This window comes from Megalobrama amblycephala, linkage group LG17 (genome assembly GCF_018812025.1).
Source record: "Megalobrama amblycephala isolate DHTTF-2021 linkage group LG17, ASM1881202v1, whole genome shotgun sequence".
Classification (NCBI taxonomy): Eukaryota; Metazoa; Chordata; class Actinopteri; order Cypriniformes; family Xenocyprididae; genus Megalobrama; species Megalobrama amblycephala.
The window spans coordinates 12015438-12031125 of NC_063060.1; the positions used below are offsets into that span (position 1 = coordinate 12015438).

The 15688-nt window shown below is 42.3% G+C and overlaps 1 protein-coding gene across 1 annotated transcript; it reads left to right on the forward strand.

Moving 5' to 3' along the window:
* Positions 1-3827: 3827 nt before the first annotated feature.
* LOC125251101 (E3 ubiquitin/ISG15 ligase TRIM25-like) lies at positions 3828-4566 on the forward strand. The gene has a single exon (XM_048164024.1). It carries the CDS (start codon positions 3970-3972, stop codon positions 4564-4566), a length of 597 nt encoding a protein of 198 aa, XP_048019981.1. The 5' UTR covers positions 3828-3969.
* The last annotated feature ends 11122 nt before the right edge of the window (positions 4567-15688 follow it).

Consider the following 15688-nt stretch of genomic DNA (forward strand, 5'->3'; position numbering starts at 1 on the left):
TTCCTGGAGTTTTTAATGAAGGATATTTGAACATCAAGAAACAATGGAGACAGGTACAATACTTGTCAGATCTCTTCTGGAAAAGATGGGTAAGGGAGTACTTATTACTACAAGACAGAGATGGATAAAACCACAAAGAAGCTTTACAGTGAAGACATTAGCTGTGTCTCATTTAATTTAATTTCGAAGGCTGCATCCTCCTGAGGACACATCCTACGAAGGATGCGATATACGGCGTGTCCTTAACCAGATTTAACTGAGACGTCCTTCGTAGGAAAAAAACATGAAGGAAAGGAAACAGCAAGTATCACGTTGCTATGCTAACATGTTCACGGCCTTGTGCGCTCTCACAACAGTTAAATGAATGAAAATTATTTATAAATTTGTAAAGTACTTTGAAAAGAAAAGTCACTTGTTTTACTTTGGGCAATGCTTGAGGAGCTGTGGTATGTACAACAGATATCTGTTGCAGAAACAAAGGAGGAGGATATTGAGAAGAACAAAGTTTAACCCTTAAATGCATACCTCGGGTCTTTAGTGACCCGGGACGTCATTCGCTACCCTCCTCCTCATTCATTTTTTTTAAGTTAGACATCAGCCTTCTTGGTATTCCTCAATCAATTTATTATAAATAATAAAAAAAGAAAAAAATCGTAAAAATATAAAAGAATGCCTATTTTTGCGCTCATTTTGTGTAAAAATTGTATGGGGTCGCTAACGACCCGAGGTGTGTATGAGTGTACGTATATTTTTTCTGCACAACAATAATTGAATCTTAGATGACGGAAAGAGTGCAATTCACCTTTATTCCACAAGGTGGCAATGTCTGATAAACAATGCTGAAGTGATGACTCATTCAGACAGAAAACGAAATAATAAAACAAACGTGAAATGGCTCAGCGATTTACTGCAGATCAAGTACTGAACGCAATCAAATATGACTGTCACTGTCACTGGATGGATCTGGTGAAGCTGTTAGTGATTGAAATATTGATTTTGAAAATGATATAGTTTTGAGAATACGTTTGAGATCGCGAATGGGCTCATATTCGTGACCTCAAACATAAAAATAGCCCATTATTTGCTGAATTTACTGGGAAATGAGCTCTGACGAGGACAGTGGTGATGGCATAAAACATCTGCTCAAACCGAGCCCTTTCAAGCTCCAAAAGGTAACAAAATACGATTTATTTTATTCTTCTGTAATTGTTACTCTAATATCAGAGGAGTTTTATATTATCGCGACAGGTAGAGATCCTTCCGTGTTAGATATTGATCCGGGTCGATAAAGACCAGAATATGTAAGAATGATCAGTCATGCATTTAAGGGTTAAAACAAAAAATTGAAACTTCTTACATTTAAACACCACATATTCACTTGTACTGTACATGCCGCGTACAATACAATACTATATTTCCAGTACACACATTATACAATATATTCACTTTAGTTGCAATTACTATGATTTTTTTCATAATTGCAAGGTTTGTTTACTGTATAAAACGTACATTCTTTTCTGTAACTAATTGCTCTGGATGCTGTTTTTTTTTTTTTTTTTTTTTTTTGCCATTTTTTATGCAGTGTCTAATGAATGATCTGTAGTGTTTATATATCAACTGATGTGTGTATGATCTGAAAGCATTGTTTGATTTTGAGTACAGGTGAAATAGATTTGAGGTGATGGATTGATTTTGCAAGAAGAGTCAGGGGTTTTGTGAATGTAGTTTGCAGATTTGGTTTTGTGTTTAATGTTGTGAAAAATGGGTGAAGCAGAAATGTGTCTTAGCAATTGTTAGAAAAACTGTAACAGAATGCATAATATAATCTCTCACCAATATTGTATGCACAGTGTTTTTCAGTTTGCTCAAAATTGCCTTTATGTCCGTTAAATTACATGTTTTTTAATGTCATCTTTTTGAAGTGAGTGGGTATTAATTTCAAAATAATGAATAAAAAATGGTAAAGTCAAGATTATCTATATTAAATAACTTTTGTCTGAAGATGCACACCAGTAATGTTTTTTTTTTATAAAAAGGCACGTTTATATAAAAACTACTTAGTTTTTCTCAATTGATTTGACACATTTCTCCAAATGAATGTAGTTGCTTTCAAAACAATTAACACAGAAAACTAAACACACTCTTATGTTGGCAAAACAGTTATCAAAAATAACATTTATCAAAAAATAAACACTAACATCAAAACTAAAAGTGTGTTCTCTGATGATTTGACACAAATTCAGCTGTAGATACACAAAACATGTTTTCGTTTTCTTCAAAGTTCTTTAATGACAAGTTTAGTTTTATAACGATGAGTTTTCACCTAAAAAAATAAATGCACTGCAATCATTGAATCAACGAACTTTATAGATCTCGCCTCTCATTTACATCTGGCCAAAGAATTTAATCAGCATCTTGGCATATATTTTACAAGTCATGCATCATGGGAAAAAAGCTGTGACTGAATCCATCCTTGGGCCTCAACTTCTCCACAAGCCAATGTGAGTGATGTTCAAACCACTCTTGTACCAGTGCTGAATGGTGAAAGTGGACATTGTCCCACACAACACAATTTCGTTTAGTTTTCTCCTGATCACCTTGAGGAAAGTGGATTTCATTGAGGGAGTTTAAACAATTTACAAGTCTGTGTTGTGGGGCCCAAGACAGCGTTGTGTGCCACAACACCAGTGGATTGGAACGCTTGTTGTCCAGGGACATTGACTGTGGTACGATGTTTATATTGGGCTGAAGTCTCTGTCCAGCTTCTTTCAAGGAAAGACCATTATTTATGACATGGTCAATTAGGCTGGCTCTGATTTCATTTGAAACTCATCTGTACCCTATATCCTCCTCCCTTACTCCTTTTCCCTCTGTCCATGTCTTCTTACATTTTCTTCTCTTGATCTTTCCACTAATGCCATTGCCTTCCACTCCCATATCTTCTCCCTCTGTGGCTCCCTCTTCTCCTCTTCCTAAACCATCTATTCCTTTCCCCTCATCTCTTTCTACCTCTTCCACTTTTCTTCTCTCTTCCTCTATCCTCTTTAAAACCTCTTACACCCCTTCGTTTTTCTTCTTCTTTTTTGCTTTTCTTTTCCCCTTTTATAGTTTTTATAGTTGAGATAGCCATGTAAACAATTTGGAAATTTGCATTTCCTGTGTTGTTACTAACTCAGCAGATATTTATTTGGGGATAATTGAGAAGTGCAACTGAGAATTGAACAAATAACAGTTTTGTTTGTTGCGTTTGGAAAAATGGTGCACAAATTAATGATTTTTGTAAAACCAATAAAAAGAGCTGCAGTTGTTATTGCAAGATATTTCAAAGTTTTGGTTGGCTGTATGTACTGTCAAAACATTTGGGAATTTTGTGCAGAGTGTTTTGAGACAATGATACATGTGAGTTGTAATTTTCATGAAATTAAGGAAAATTTACAACCTATTTAGGACAAATACAAAGTGTTCAGATTACTGTGTTATCTGTTTCGAGAACAGTGATCTGAGTTTGGAGAAATGTGTCAAATCGAGAAAAACTGTAAATGCCCTAATTGAAGGTTGTAGTGAGTTTCTGTATAAGACTGCCATCTAGGGGTCATTTTTATTATGCCATGTATGGCTCTGGTTCAAACCAAGGCTGTATCCCAAATGGCACCCTAAACCCTCACGGTCTTCCTCTGAGTCTGCACTTTCGTGAAGTAACGCCGCTTTGACTGCCGGGTAAAGTCCTCTGCGTAGCTCGCAAACTTGCGGGCTCAGCTGAAGCAAAGAATATACACTTACAAGAAGCGAAACTCAATAGAGCATTCAATTGCAACACCGGCGCCCAGCAGCAGGCCTGCGTTTCCACCATTTTGGGGTGAGAGCGACTCTCGGTCCACTAGTTTCTATGGCATCAGCTGCTTTGTTAAAACAAAAAAGTACATTAAAGCTGTCAAACCGTTTTAGACATCTCTCCATCTGTACAATAAAATGGCAGAATCCAATGTTCCTTTGTCTCAGGATCAGTTCAGCTGTTCAATCTGTCTGGATATACTGAAGGATCCAGTGACCATTCCCTGTGGACACAGTTACTGTATGAACTGTATTACAGGCTGCTGGGATCAGGATGATCAGAAGAGAGTCTACAGCTGTCCTCAGTGCAGACAGACCTTCACTCCAAGACCTGTTTTAGGTAAAAACACCATGATGGCTGAAGTGGTGGAGAAACTCAAGAAGACAAAACTACAAGCTGCTCGTCCTGCTCAATGTTACACTGAATCTGGAGATGTGGAGTGTGACATCTGTACTGGGGTCAAAAACAAAGCCATCAAGTCCTGTCTGGTGTGTCTGTACTCTTACTGTCAGACTCATTTTGAACAACATGAGAATCTCTTCAGAGATAAGAGACACAATCTGATGGACGCCACTGGACGACTGCAGGAGATGATCTGCCCTCAACATGAGAAACTACTGGAGATTTTCTGTCGCACTGATCAGAACTGTATATGTTATCTGTGTACAATGGATGAACACAAAAACCACGACACTGTATCAGCTGCAGCAGAGAGGACTGAGAAACAGGTATGAACTCAGTAGTTGTGACATGCATAATAAAAATCATTGCATTATCCAAGATCAAAAAGTTACTTATTGGTATCTCCCAAGGATCTCATTTTTACTTGAGACAATTACTTTTTAAGCAGTTTGATTTATCAAATCTATGTCCATTTGTTATAACTACAGAGAAAATTGGGTAAGATGCAAAGAAAATTCCAGCAGAGAATCCAGAAGAAACTGAAGGAGCTTGAGGATCTGAGAGAGGCTGTGAAGAACAACTGCTGGCTGCTGAAGAGCTGTTTCAGACTCAGTTAGGACTCTCCTCAATCAGTCAGTGAGGAGCCAGTGCTGGAGCTCTGCAGAACTCATGTTTTGAGAAAATATAAAAGATGTGAACTTATCTAAGCAGATGGCTTAGCAACATAGACAGTTTGGCAGGTTTGAATAGGTCCGAATACACAGTACTGTAAAACATGTGTAGCACGCAGGTGCTGTTGATTTCCGGAAAAAAAGGTACGGCGCTGTCACTGGGGCAGCACCCTAAAGGCCCTTTCACACCGGACGCGTAACGGAAAAGCGAAACGAAAAAGCGAATAGTTCGCGTGCGAATAGTTCGCATCAAAACCATTCACATCAGCCGCGACGCGAATTTTCGACGTTTGTGCTCTTAAAGATTCCAAAACATTCGCGGCGACAGCTGAATGAAATTATATATATATATATATATATATATATATATTTTTTTTTTTTTTTTCAACAAAATAATCTTCATCCTGTTGGAAAGGTTGGTCAGTTTAACTGCTCAGGACAACATAGACACTTCATCATCCAGTGAGCTTTTCATTTTTTTTTCAAAGACCGAAAAGAAGTTTTTGGGTGCACCCAGTCTTAACAACAACACATTCACTTTCCATAGTCACGGACACAATTTAGGTTTTAAAAAAAAACAACAAGTTTTACCTCAGAAGGTTATGTTATCCTTGTCTATACAGCAACTTGCATGTACTCCCACAGGAGCTGTAATCTCGTGAGAGATGCGATACCTGTCAAAGGTTATTGTTGATTGAATAGCTAGTGACATCTACTGGACATTTCGTTTACAGAAAAGAAACCCACTCACATATACTGCGAGTAGCCCAGGCTATAAATAGGCTTCTGTCTAAGATAAGAAAACCTTTATTTGTCCCACAGTGGGGAAATTGTATGCCTATGGACTACAGATAGAAGTTTAACTACTAGACATATAGTTTAAATAAACATTCACAAGGTAGTTTTCTATTGTAAATGCGTCGACACACAAGCTATCAGATGATCCGTCATTGTTGCTGTGACATCACCTTTGTTTCCTTGTATTTGATTGGTTGAAACCTTTTCTGTCGCCTCGAATGTGAAAAAAAATCGACATTGAAGCGAAAAAAATAAACGTCGTTTTTTCGCAGCAGCACGTTCGCGTTCGGTGTGGAAGCACTCATTACACAAACAGCTGATCAAAAAACAAAACCTTCGCGCAAATAATTTGCGCGTCAAAATCACGTCCAGTGTGAAAGGACCTTAAGGTACAAAAGTGGAAAGGTACTAATATGTACTTTTAAAGTACCAATTTGTTCCTTTAAGGTACTAATATGTACCATTTTGGGATAAGTAATGTACAAAGATGTACCTTTTCACTTTTGTACCATAGGGTACTGCCCTAGTGACAGCGTCATACATTCTGAGAGTGTTGGTCATAAGTGCAGACAGACCGTAATGATAATCCTAATGATAACGTAAGTTATGTCTATAACTATGGATCTATGAGACCGAACGATGACTGTCACCACGGTCTTACCTGAATGACGCCATTCTTCCGCCTATCCTCGAGACCTAATAACAATGTCAGGTGACTGACCTTAGGGGTTGACTATATAACATCCGGATGAACCAACCACTTCCTCTTGCCTGGAACGCCCCAGTTCGTCCCGAGTGACAAGGGATGGTGACGGTCATCGTTCGGTCTCATAGATCCATAGTTATAGACATAACTTACGATCTATTTCGACCTCACTCAGACCGTCACCACGGTCTTACCTGGATGACTAATAACATCAGGGTCACGAGGGACTAATATCTCCTCCCTCTCCTGGCAATTTAGCAACAGATAAAACGGTAGACCCCAAAGAATTCGGATTTGTCACATTAATCCTATAAAATCTTGTAAAGGTACATGGAGTACTCCAAGAGGCTGCAGCACAGATGTCTGAGAGCGCTACTCCCTTGAGTGCTGCCCAAGAAGTAGCCATGCTCCTGGTAGAGTGAGCAACCAGATCACCCGGAATGGGGAGATTCTGGTTCGAATATGCTTGTGAAATTGTATCCACTATCCAATGAGACAAACGTTGCTTAGACACAGGCTTACCTGTACACTTCTTGTCAAAGCATACAAATAGTTGTGTGTGTGAGTGCCGCAATGGGCGAGTGCGCTCAATGTATGTACGCAATGCTCTAACAGGACAAAGAGAAAAATTATCCAACCCTGTACCCGTACAAAGAGGGTCAGGATGGAAAGCATCAAGCTCAATTACTTGATTTATTGTACTAGGCTTAAGGACCTTGGGTAGAAATGACGGGTTTGGCCAAAGAAAAACCCCCGTTTTCTCCGCCTTCCATCTCAAGCAGTCTTCACTGACTGATAAAGAATGCAATTCACCAACTCTTTTGGCTGAACATATTGCCAAAAGGAAAACCGTTTTCCATGTCAAGAACTTAAGATCAGCTTGTTCCAAAGGTTCAAAGGGTGCTTTAGCCAGTGAGTGTAAGACAATAGTAAGGTCCCAAGAAGGTGATCTCATAACTCTCCCTGGGTGTAAACGATGTGCACCCTTAAGAAATTGAGATACCAAGGGGTGTTTGCCAACACTTACACCATCTACTAATGTGTGGAAGTGGGAGATGGCTGCAATGTAGACCTTTATGGTATTTACCGATTTCCCCGAGTCCAACAATGACTGTAGAAACCGAAGAACCACATTGGTGTCACAACTGGCCGAGTTTAGCTGACGGTCTTGACACCATGTTGAGAAAATTCTCCACTTGCTAGAGTAGTTACTCCATGTAGAGGGCGCTTTGGAACTATTTATTGTCCTCAATACAGCTTCATCTAAGTCTTTAGAGAAGGACTTATCAAAGGCCATACCCACAGTTGTAACGTCTCTGGTTTCGGGTGCCAGATTTGGCCCTCCGCTTGGGAAAGAAGATCGACTCTCTTCGGTAACGGCCAAGGGTGACCTTGGACCAAACGTACAAGGGCTGGAAACCAATGTTTCTTTGGCCACCTCGGGGCCACAAGTAAAACTTTGTGATGGCCCAATCCTATCCTCCTGAGCACCAGGGTAATCAACGGTAGGGGAGGAAAAGCGTACAACAATTCTTTCGGCCATTCTTGAGATAGTGCATCTATCCCCAAGGGACCTCCCTGGTTGTTCAAGGAATACCATAGGTTGCAATGAGTTGTCTCTGTAGTCGCAAACAGATCGATCCTCGCCATACCGAACCGACTCCATATAAGTCTCACTACTTCGGGATGGAGACGCCATTCTCCCGGGAGAGGTCCAGTTCGAGACAAAAGATCTGCTGCTTTGTTTGCTACCCCCGGTATGTATACTGCCCTGAGTGATGAGAGTTTCAGAAAAGCCCAGGAAAGCAGTTCCTTTGTCACCTGGAGACATCGTGCTGATCTGGTGCCGCCCTGGTGATTGATGTGGTACACTGCAGACATGTTGTCCGTTCTTACCAAAACATGTTTGTTCTGCAACAATGGGTAAAAAGCCCTCAGGGAGAGATACACTGCCCTGAGTTCCAGCACATTGATGTGCTCCAAGGTCCAAGGAGATTCCCAGACTCCCCTGATGGACCTGCCTTCCCAAACTGCTCCCCACCCCATTAGAGAGGCATCCGTTGTTATCACAGACCGCCTCGCTGGGATGTTGCCCAACGGAACCCCTTGTGATAGCAACGTCTTGTTGTTCCAAGGGCATAACATTTGGATACACCTTCGTGTAACTCTTACCCTTGCATGTCTGTGTAATTTGGGATGTAACTGGAAGTTGTTCACCCATCATTGTAGTGGACGGGCTCTGAGAAGGCCGAGTGGGATCACAACTGCTGCTGCTGCTGCAATCATACCCAGCAATTGCTGAAACTGAATTAACTTCATCCTCTTGTTCAGGCGGAATGACTGGGCTAGAGTGAGCAAATGCACCACCCTCTGGGGTGATAAAGATGCAGTCATTAGTTGTGAATCCAGCAAAATTCCCACAAACACTGTCTGTTGTCTGGGAATTAGACTACTCTTTTCCCAGTTCACTTTGAAACCGAGAGACTGGACATGTTGAAGCACTATTTCTGTGTCCTTCATGACTTGATTGCGAGAAGGAGCACAAATTAGCCAGTCGTCCAGGTATGATAGAATTTTCAAACCTGCACACTGAAGAGGTCGAAGGGCTGCTGAAACCACCCTGGTAAAGACCCTTGGAGACAGAGACAGGCCAAATGGAAGGACCCTGTACTGATATACCCGGTCTTGAAAGCCAAAGCGAAGAAACGGTTGATGATCTTGACAGATGGGCACGTGGAAATATGCATCCTTTAAGTCTATGGAAGTGAACCATTCTCCCAGTTCTATGACTTCCAGAATTTGCACTGTAGTCAGCATTTTGAAAGGTAACACCTTTATGAATCTGTTCAGTTGTCGTAAATCCAGAATTGGTCGAAGTCTGCCATCTTTCTTGGGTACTAGGAAATATTTCGAATAGAACCCAGTTAGCTGTTCGTTGGCGTTTACCTGTACAATCGCTTTTTTCTGTAATAAGACTGTGATCTCGTTGGCCAAAATTTGTGCCTGGACTGGGTCTTTGACCATGGTCATATGAACCCCTGAAAAAGTAGGAGGGCATCGCCGGAACTGTATCCTGTACCCTGTCTTGATGGTATCTAGAACCCAAGGATCTGATGTCACTTTTTCCCAACTGTCCAGGCATAGTTGGGAGCATTCCCCGGCGACTCCTAGACCGCTATGCATGGCCTCCCCGGGGTTTAGAACCCCTGGTAGTACGCCTTTTAAGAGATCCTCCCCTGACTGGAGTGTGAGGCTGGTCAGTTTGGGGATTTTGGTAAAACTGCCTGGTGCCTCGATCAAACCCCCAAGGTTCCGAATGAGGAAATGGTAGGGGCTGAAAGGAATGACCAGCTCTTAGGGCTGCACGATTAATCGCATGAGATTGTCATGCGTGTCTCGTCAGTAAAGCCGGTTCTGTGATTAGCGGTAAATGTCCATCACCTGCTTTCAAATGGAGCGGCACTTAATATACAGAGCCGTAGTTCGCGGACAAGCTACACAATATCGCTTTCATAATCGAAGGCGATTCATTGTGAAATATCCGTCCTGGAACCACTGGCATATTAGTCAGTTCCTTCCTAATAGTCTCAGGCAAAGATGTTTGGGCTAACCAAATCTGTCTTCGAGCTAAAATTGCTGAAGACATAGATGCTCCAATATCTCTCGTAAGCTGTGAGTGTGTGATGAGTGCTGTGTCAATCAAATTCATGACATCACGCTCCTCTGTATTGACAACTTTCCTCAAAACAGCCAAAACTATTGCCAAAGCATTTCCTGATCGGGCTGCCCGGGTAGCTGCATTATATGCTTGGCACATTAACCGATCAGTCTTCTGACACTCCTTACCAGGACAACGAGGGTTGTCTGTAACCTTATCAGGTCCCAAAGTGGTTAAGGCTGCGATCTCTCGCTCCACTGATGGCATGTTCCCCATACCACTCTCAGAGGGATAATTTATTTTAACAAACTGCCTACAACCCGCATTAAACTGAGGTGCAGCTTTTGGATTATTCCAGGCTTTCCTTAGCATCTGTGAATAATCATCAGCCACAGGAATAGATGCAGGAGGCTGTGTACGGGAAATGCTCGTCCATACACCTTGTGTCGGAGCAGGAGCTGTAGCTTCTTCCTGAGTATCAAGGCCCAGGATCCTTGCTGCACTTAAAATGCTAGAAATAATGTCAGAATGTGGATACCCTTCTGAAACATCAGATCTAAATTCCTCTTCCTCATTTTCTTCAGCATTCTCTTCACTACCATAGAGAGAATTATTTGCATGTAGTGATACGGCATCCATAGAATCATCCCTCCTTTCCTGATTTGATGTTAACTCATCTCCAGGAGGAGGTGCAACAGGGAGTACAGATGGTTGTGCGTTTACTGGAGGATTACGTGTTTCAAGCTTACCAGCTAAGTCACGCAATGCTGCCAAAATTTGTAATTGAGTGTCACCTTCGGGCTCTTGTACTACTGTGGCCCTTTCCCGTTTATCCTGAGGTATGCCAGGACATGAGGACTTAGTGAAATCATCAGGCCTCTTGCGTTTATGAGGGGAAGTGCTAGGAATCACTTCTTTGCTACCACCAGTTGAATGTCTGGCTCTCTGTTTTCTTTCCTGCAAAGATAGCTCCAATGCAGCTGCACAAGGGTTTTCAATATCATCTAATAAATGCTGCATACCCAAACAGGAGGGGCATTCCCGGTGCCCATCACGTGGGTGTAAACCAGTTTGGCAAAAGTGACATTTTGAGTGACTCATGACAATCCAGAGTTCAAGTCACTCGTATAATAACAGTCTATGGTAAGGGGAAAATAATAATTAAATTTAACAAATTTAACTGTAACGAATCACAGTATTTTAATCAATTGAAATTAAACTGCAAGATTTAAAAAATAAACAATCTGGCATTTAGTTGAATACCATAAGTGAAAATGCCATTAACATAAAGGTTGTGACGAATCACAATTCATTAATCATCCTTAAAGTCTGCGAACAGAACACTTGGATTGACAGAAAACCCCTTTTTAAACTGTAATTCTTTAGAATAATCTACTTGGTCTTAGTTGAAAAATACAATTAACAATGTACCATTAATATATAGATTGTGACGAATCACTCTTCATAATCATCTTACAAAATTACTCTGCGAACAGAGCTCTACGAGAAAATTATAAATCCACCATTCTACGTGCGCACATGCAGTAGATAGGATGGAAAAACACTTGTCAGCTGCGAACAGCCGACCCAACAAAAAACACCTGAATACAAACAAAAGAAACACTCACCGACGTATGTTCCAACGACGCGCCGAGATATATAAATGAGGAGAAATCCACCGCAATCCTCAGGGACGTGAAGCACCTGCACGAAAACGTGACGGATTGGAACTGTAATCTCTCCTATAATTAAGCTCAAATTTTACCGCTTTGGTCTCAGATGAGGCGAGAAAGGCAAGAGGAAGTGGTTGGTTCATCCGGATGTTATATAGTCAACCCCTAAGGTCAGTCACCTGACATTGTTGATATTAGGTCTCGAGGATAGGCAGAAGAATGGCGTCATTCAGGTAAGACCGTGGTGACGGTCTGAGTGAGGTCGAAATAGATCCCCTTTTGTGGTCTTTCCGCCTTTCCAATATTATGAAAAATACCTTTGTATTTGAAGGATAGAATTTAAAGGAAATGGTAAGATATGCACTTTTTATTTTTAAAATGTTTTGTCAGTGACATGCTGAGCCAGACAATTATTTACAATGCAAAAATAAGGCCTGTTTCCATTAAAATATATATAAACATTCTAAAATATACACTATGTTTACCTTATAGGCAAAATTGCTTAAATTTGATTTGTTTAAAACAATTAAAAATGCTATTTGGCCAGTGGAAAAGAATAAGAATAAATCTTATCTGTAAACTTTCACTAAACAGTATTTTATGCAATTTTGATTTATTGATTCTAAAACAATAATAGTGGAAAAGAATAAGAATAAATCTTCTCTGTAAACTTTCACTAAACAGTATTTTATGCAATATTGATTTATTGATTCTAAAACAAGGATAGTGAATGATTTTTAGCAATGTAATGTGATGGCACAAATGGCATTTATAGTTCTTATCTCATTTTCCTAATGTCTTGTATCACGTGGACGGAAGTGGGACTATCCATATGGAAATAATATGCAGATGAGGATATAGTCGTTGTAAGCTCCAAGAAAGTTTTATACATGAGGCACCTGGTCTGGTCACTTGTGTTCATCACTCACTGCTACGTTTTGTTTTGACGGAGAAACATTACTTACAGTTTGTGACAGAGCTGCTGAAAAGAGTCACATTTGAATAGGACTAAAAAAATAAATAGAAAATATGAATTGACTTTTCAGTTTGAAATTTTTAATTAACTATAATTTTTTCTGGTCAACTCCAAACACACACAGACACACCTACACAATATTATGATGTTGTGAATCTTTTTTTTTTTCTAGAGTATATGTATATAAAAACTTAAATTTAATACCTCTGGGGCCTCATGTATAAAACATGTATAAAAAGTGTGTGTACACACAAAAGCTAGATTTTGTGTATGCACAAAAGTTTTATTTTTAAAGATTTATAAAACCATGTGTACGCTAGAACCTGCGCAAAATTCTCTTTATAGCACAAAGATTGTGTGTACATGCATCTCCACCCAGTCTCCTTCCCGAAATATCCATATGGAGCTTACAACGCCTAGTTTTACTATGCGTAATATGGACACTCTAGACTGTGTGTACAATTTCTTTTACCTGAGTGAGCAAAATAATGAAGTAAACAGAATGATTTTACATTTTACAACATTAGTACATCATGGCCCTTGTGTTTTATTTTATGACTAAAAGTCATGTTGTTACAACACAGAAGGGTCAGAGGCAGGAGTAAAACAAACAGTGATGTTTATTGATACCAGCAGAGTTAAACAGTTGTGCAGGTGAGTATGACGTGATAAATGGATGACCGGAATAGAGCAGAATGATAATACTGTCCTTCTTGTTATCGTAGAAATGCAGATCTGGAACAACGCTGGAGAAACTGGACGCTGGAGACAGGGAACACTCACACACAGATGGAGAAGCGGCGGCTGCCACGTCAGGCTCTGTGGAGAGAGGAACAGAGGGGTGGTGAGGTTTTAGTAGAGACACATGGAATGTGGGGTGAATTCTGTATTGTGGAGGGAGTTGAAGTTGGTAAGTGACCGGGTTGATCTGTCTGGTGATGGTGAATGGGCCATTGAATCTGGGACTCAGCTTCTTGCAGGGCAGACGCAGTCTGATGTCCCGGGTTGACAGCCAGGCCTTCTGTCCCGGTTGATAGGAGGGAACGTGGGAACGCCGAAGGTCTGCTGTCATCCTGCGTCTGCGCAGGGCTCGCTGCAGTTTGTGGTGAGCTGAGTCCCAAACCCTCTCGCTCTCCCGGAACCAGTAGTCGACTGCTGGAACGTTGGATGGTTCCCCGTCCCAGGGGAACAGTGGGGGTTGGTAACCGAGTACGCACTAGAATGGAGTGAGTCCGGTGGTCGGTTGTCGTAGGGAGTTCTGTGCGTACTCGGCCCAACCCAAGTACTGGTTCCAGGAGTCCTGGTGGCCGTGGCAGAAGGTACGCAGGAAGCGGCCGATCTCCTGAATCTTCCTTTCCGTCTGCCCGTTCGACTGAGGGTGGTAACCTGATGACAGACTGACGGTCACACCCAGGAGGGATAGGAATGCCTTCCATACATGAGAGATGAATTGGGGTCCTCTGTCTGAAACGATGTCTTCGGGAATACCATAGTATCGGAATGAGTTCAGCCGTTTCCATGGCGGTAGGTAGACCTCTCAGGATCAGACGACAGGATTTGGAAAAGCGCCCTACTACTACCAGGATGCATGTGTGGCCATCAGAAGCTGGGAGATCCGTAATGAAGTCCACCTCCAGGTGTGACCAGGGTCGCTCAGGAAAGGGCAGAGGATTGAGCTTGCCGGCTGGGAGATGACGAGGGCTCTTAGAGATGGCGCACTCCCTGCAGCCCTGCACGTACCTTCTGACATCGTTGGCCATGTTGGGCCACCAGAAGCGCTCCTTAAGCAGCGAGAGGGTCTCATTGACCCCCGGGTGGCCAGTGCCAAGTGACGTGGGCAGAGTGAATAAGTGGAGTGCGTCGTGTCCTTGTGACGTATTGCAAGCCTTGGGGACAACCCGGCGGAGCGTTGGTGGAGGCATTGGAGGAGGGTAAGGTCTCTTCCGACCAGGAGATGGAGCTCACAAAGATTGACTCGGGGAGAATTGTTTCAGGTTCTTCATTCTTTTCCTCTGGAGCATGGAGACGGGACAAGGCGTCTGCCTTTACATTTTTGGAGCCAGGATGATAGGAGATCAAGAAGTCAAATCAGGAGAAAAACATGGCCCAACGTGCTTGACAGGGATTAAGTCTCTTTGCAGCTCTCAGGTATTCCAAGTTCTTATGGTCAGTTAATACCAGGAAGGAGTGCTTAGCTCCCTCCCACCAATGCCTCCACTCTTCCAAGGCAAGCTTGACGGCCAGGAGCTCACGGTCACCGATGTCGTAGTTGACCTCCGCCGGGTTGAGCTTGCGGGAGAAGAAGGCGCATGGATGGAGTCTACTTGGCATCCCCTGCTGCTGAGATAGCACCGCTCCCACTCCTGTGGTGGAGGCGTCCACCTCTACGACGAAGGGCAGGTCTGGATTTGGGTGGACGAGGAGGGGAACGGTGGTGAAGGCTTTCTTGAGGGCTTCGAAGGCGTTGGTGGCTTCTTGAGTCCAGGACAGAGACTTGGGCTGGTTGCGGAGTAGATTGGTGAGTGGATGAACAATGGAGCTGTAATTCTTTATGAAGCGGCGGTAGAAGTTAGCAAAGCCAAGAAAGCGCTGGAGTTCTTTGATTGTGGATGGAATGGGCCAGGACTTGATAGCTTCCACCTTCCCCTCGTCCATCCGGATGCCACCGTAATCAATGATGTAACCGAGGAAGTGAACTGAGGGTTGGTGGAATGAAAATTTTTCAGCTTTCAGGAAGAGATGGAACTGTCATAGGCATTGGAGGACCTCCGCAACGTGGTGGCGATGTTCGGCCAAGCTCCGGGAGTAGATGAGTATGTCGTCTATGTAGACCAGGACAAACCGATGGAGAAACTCCCGGAGCACCTCATGTATGAAATCCTGGAATACGGAGGGGGCGTTGACCAGGCCATATGGCATGACGAGATATTCATAATGGCCGGTGGGCGTGACGAAGGCGGTCTTCCACTCGT

What these genes read in the sequence shown, in the direction of transcription:
- LOC125251101 (XM_048164024.1), top strand. Translation starts at nt 3,970, where the DNA reads ATGGCAGAATCCAATGTTCCTTTGTCTCAGGATCAGTTCAGCTGTTCA.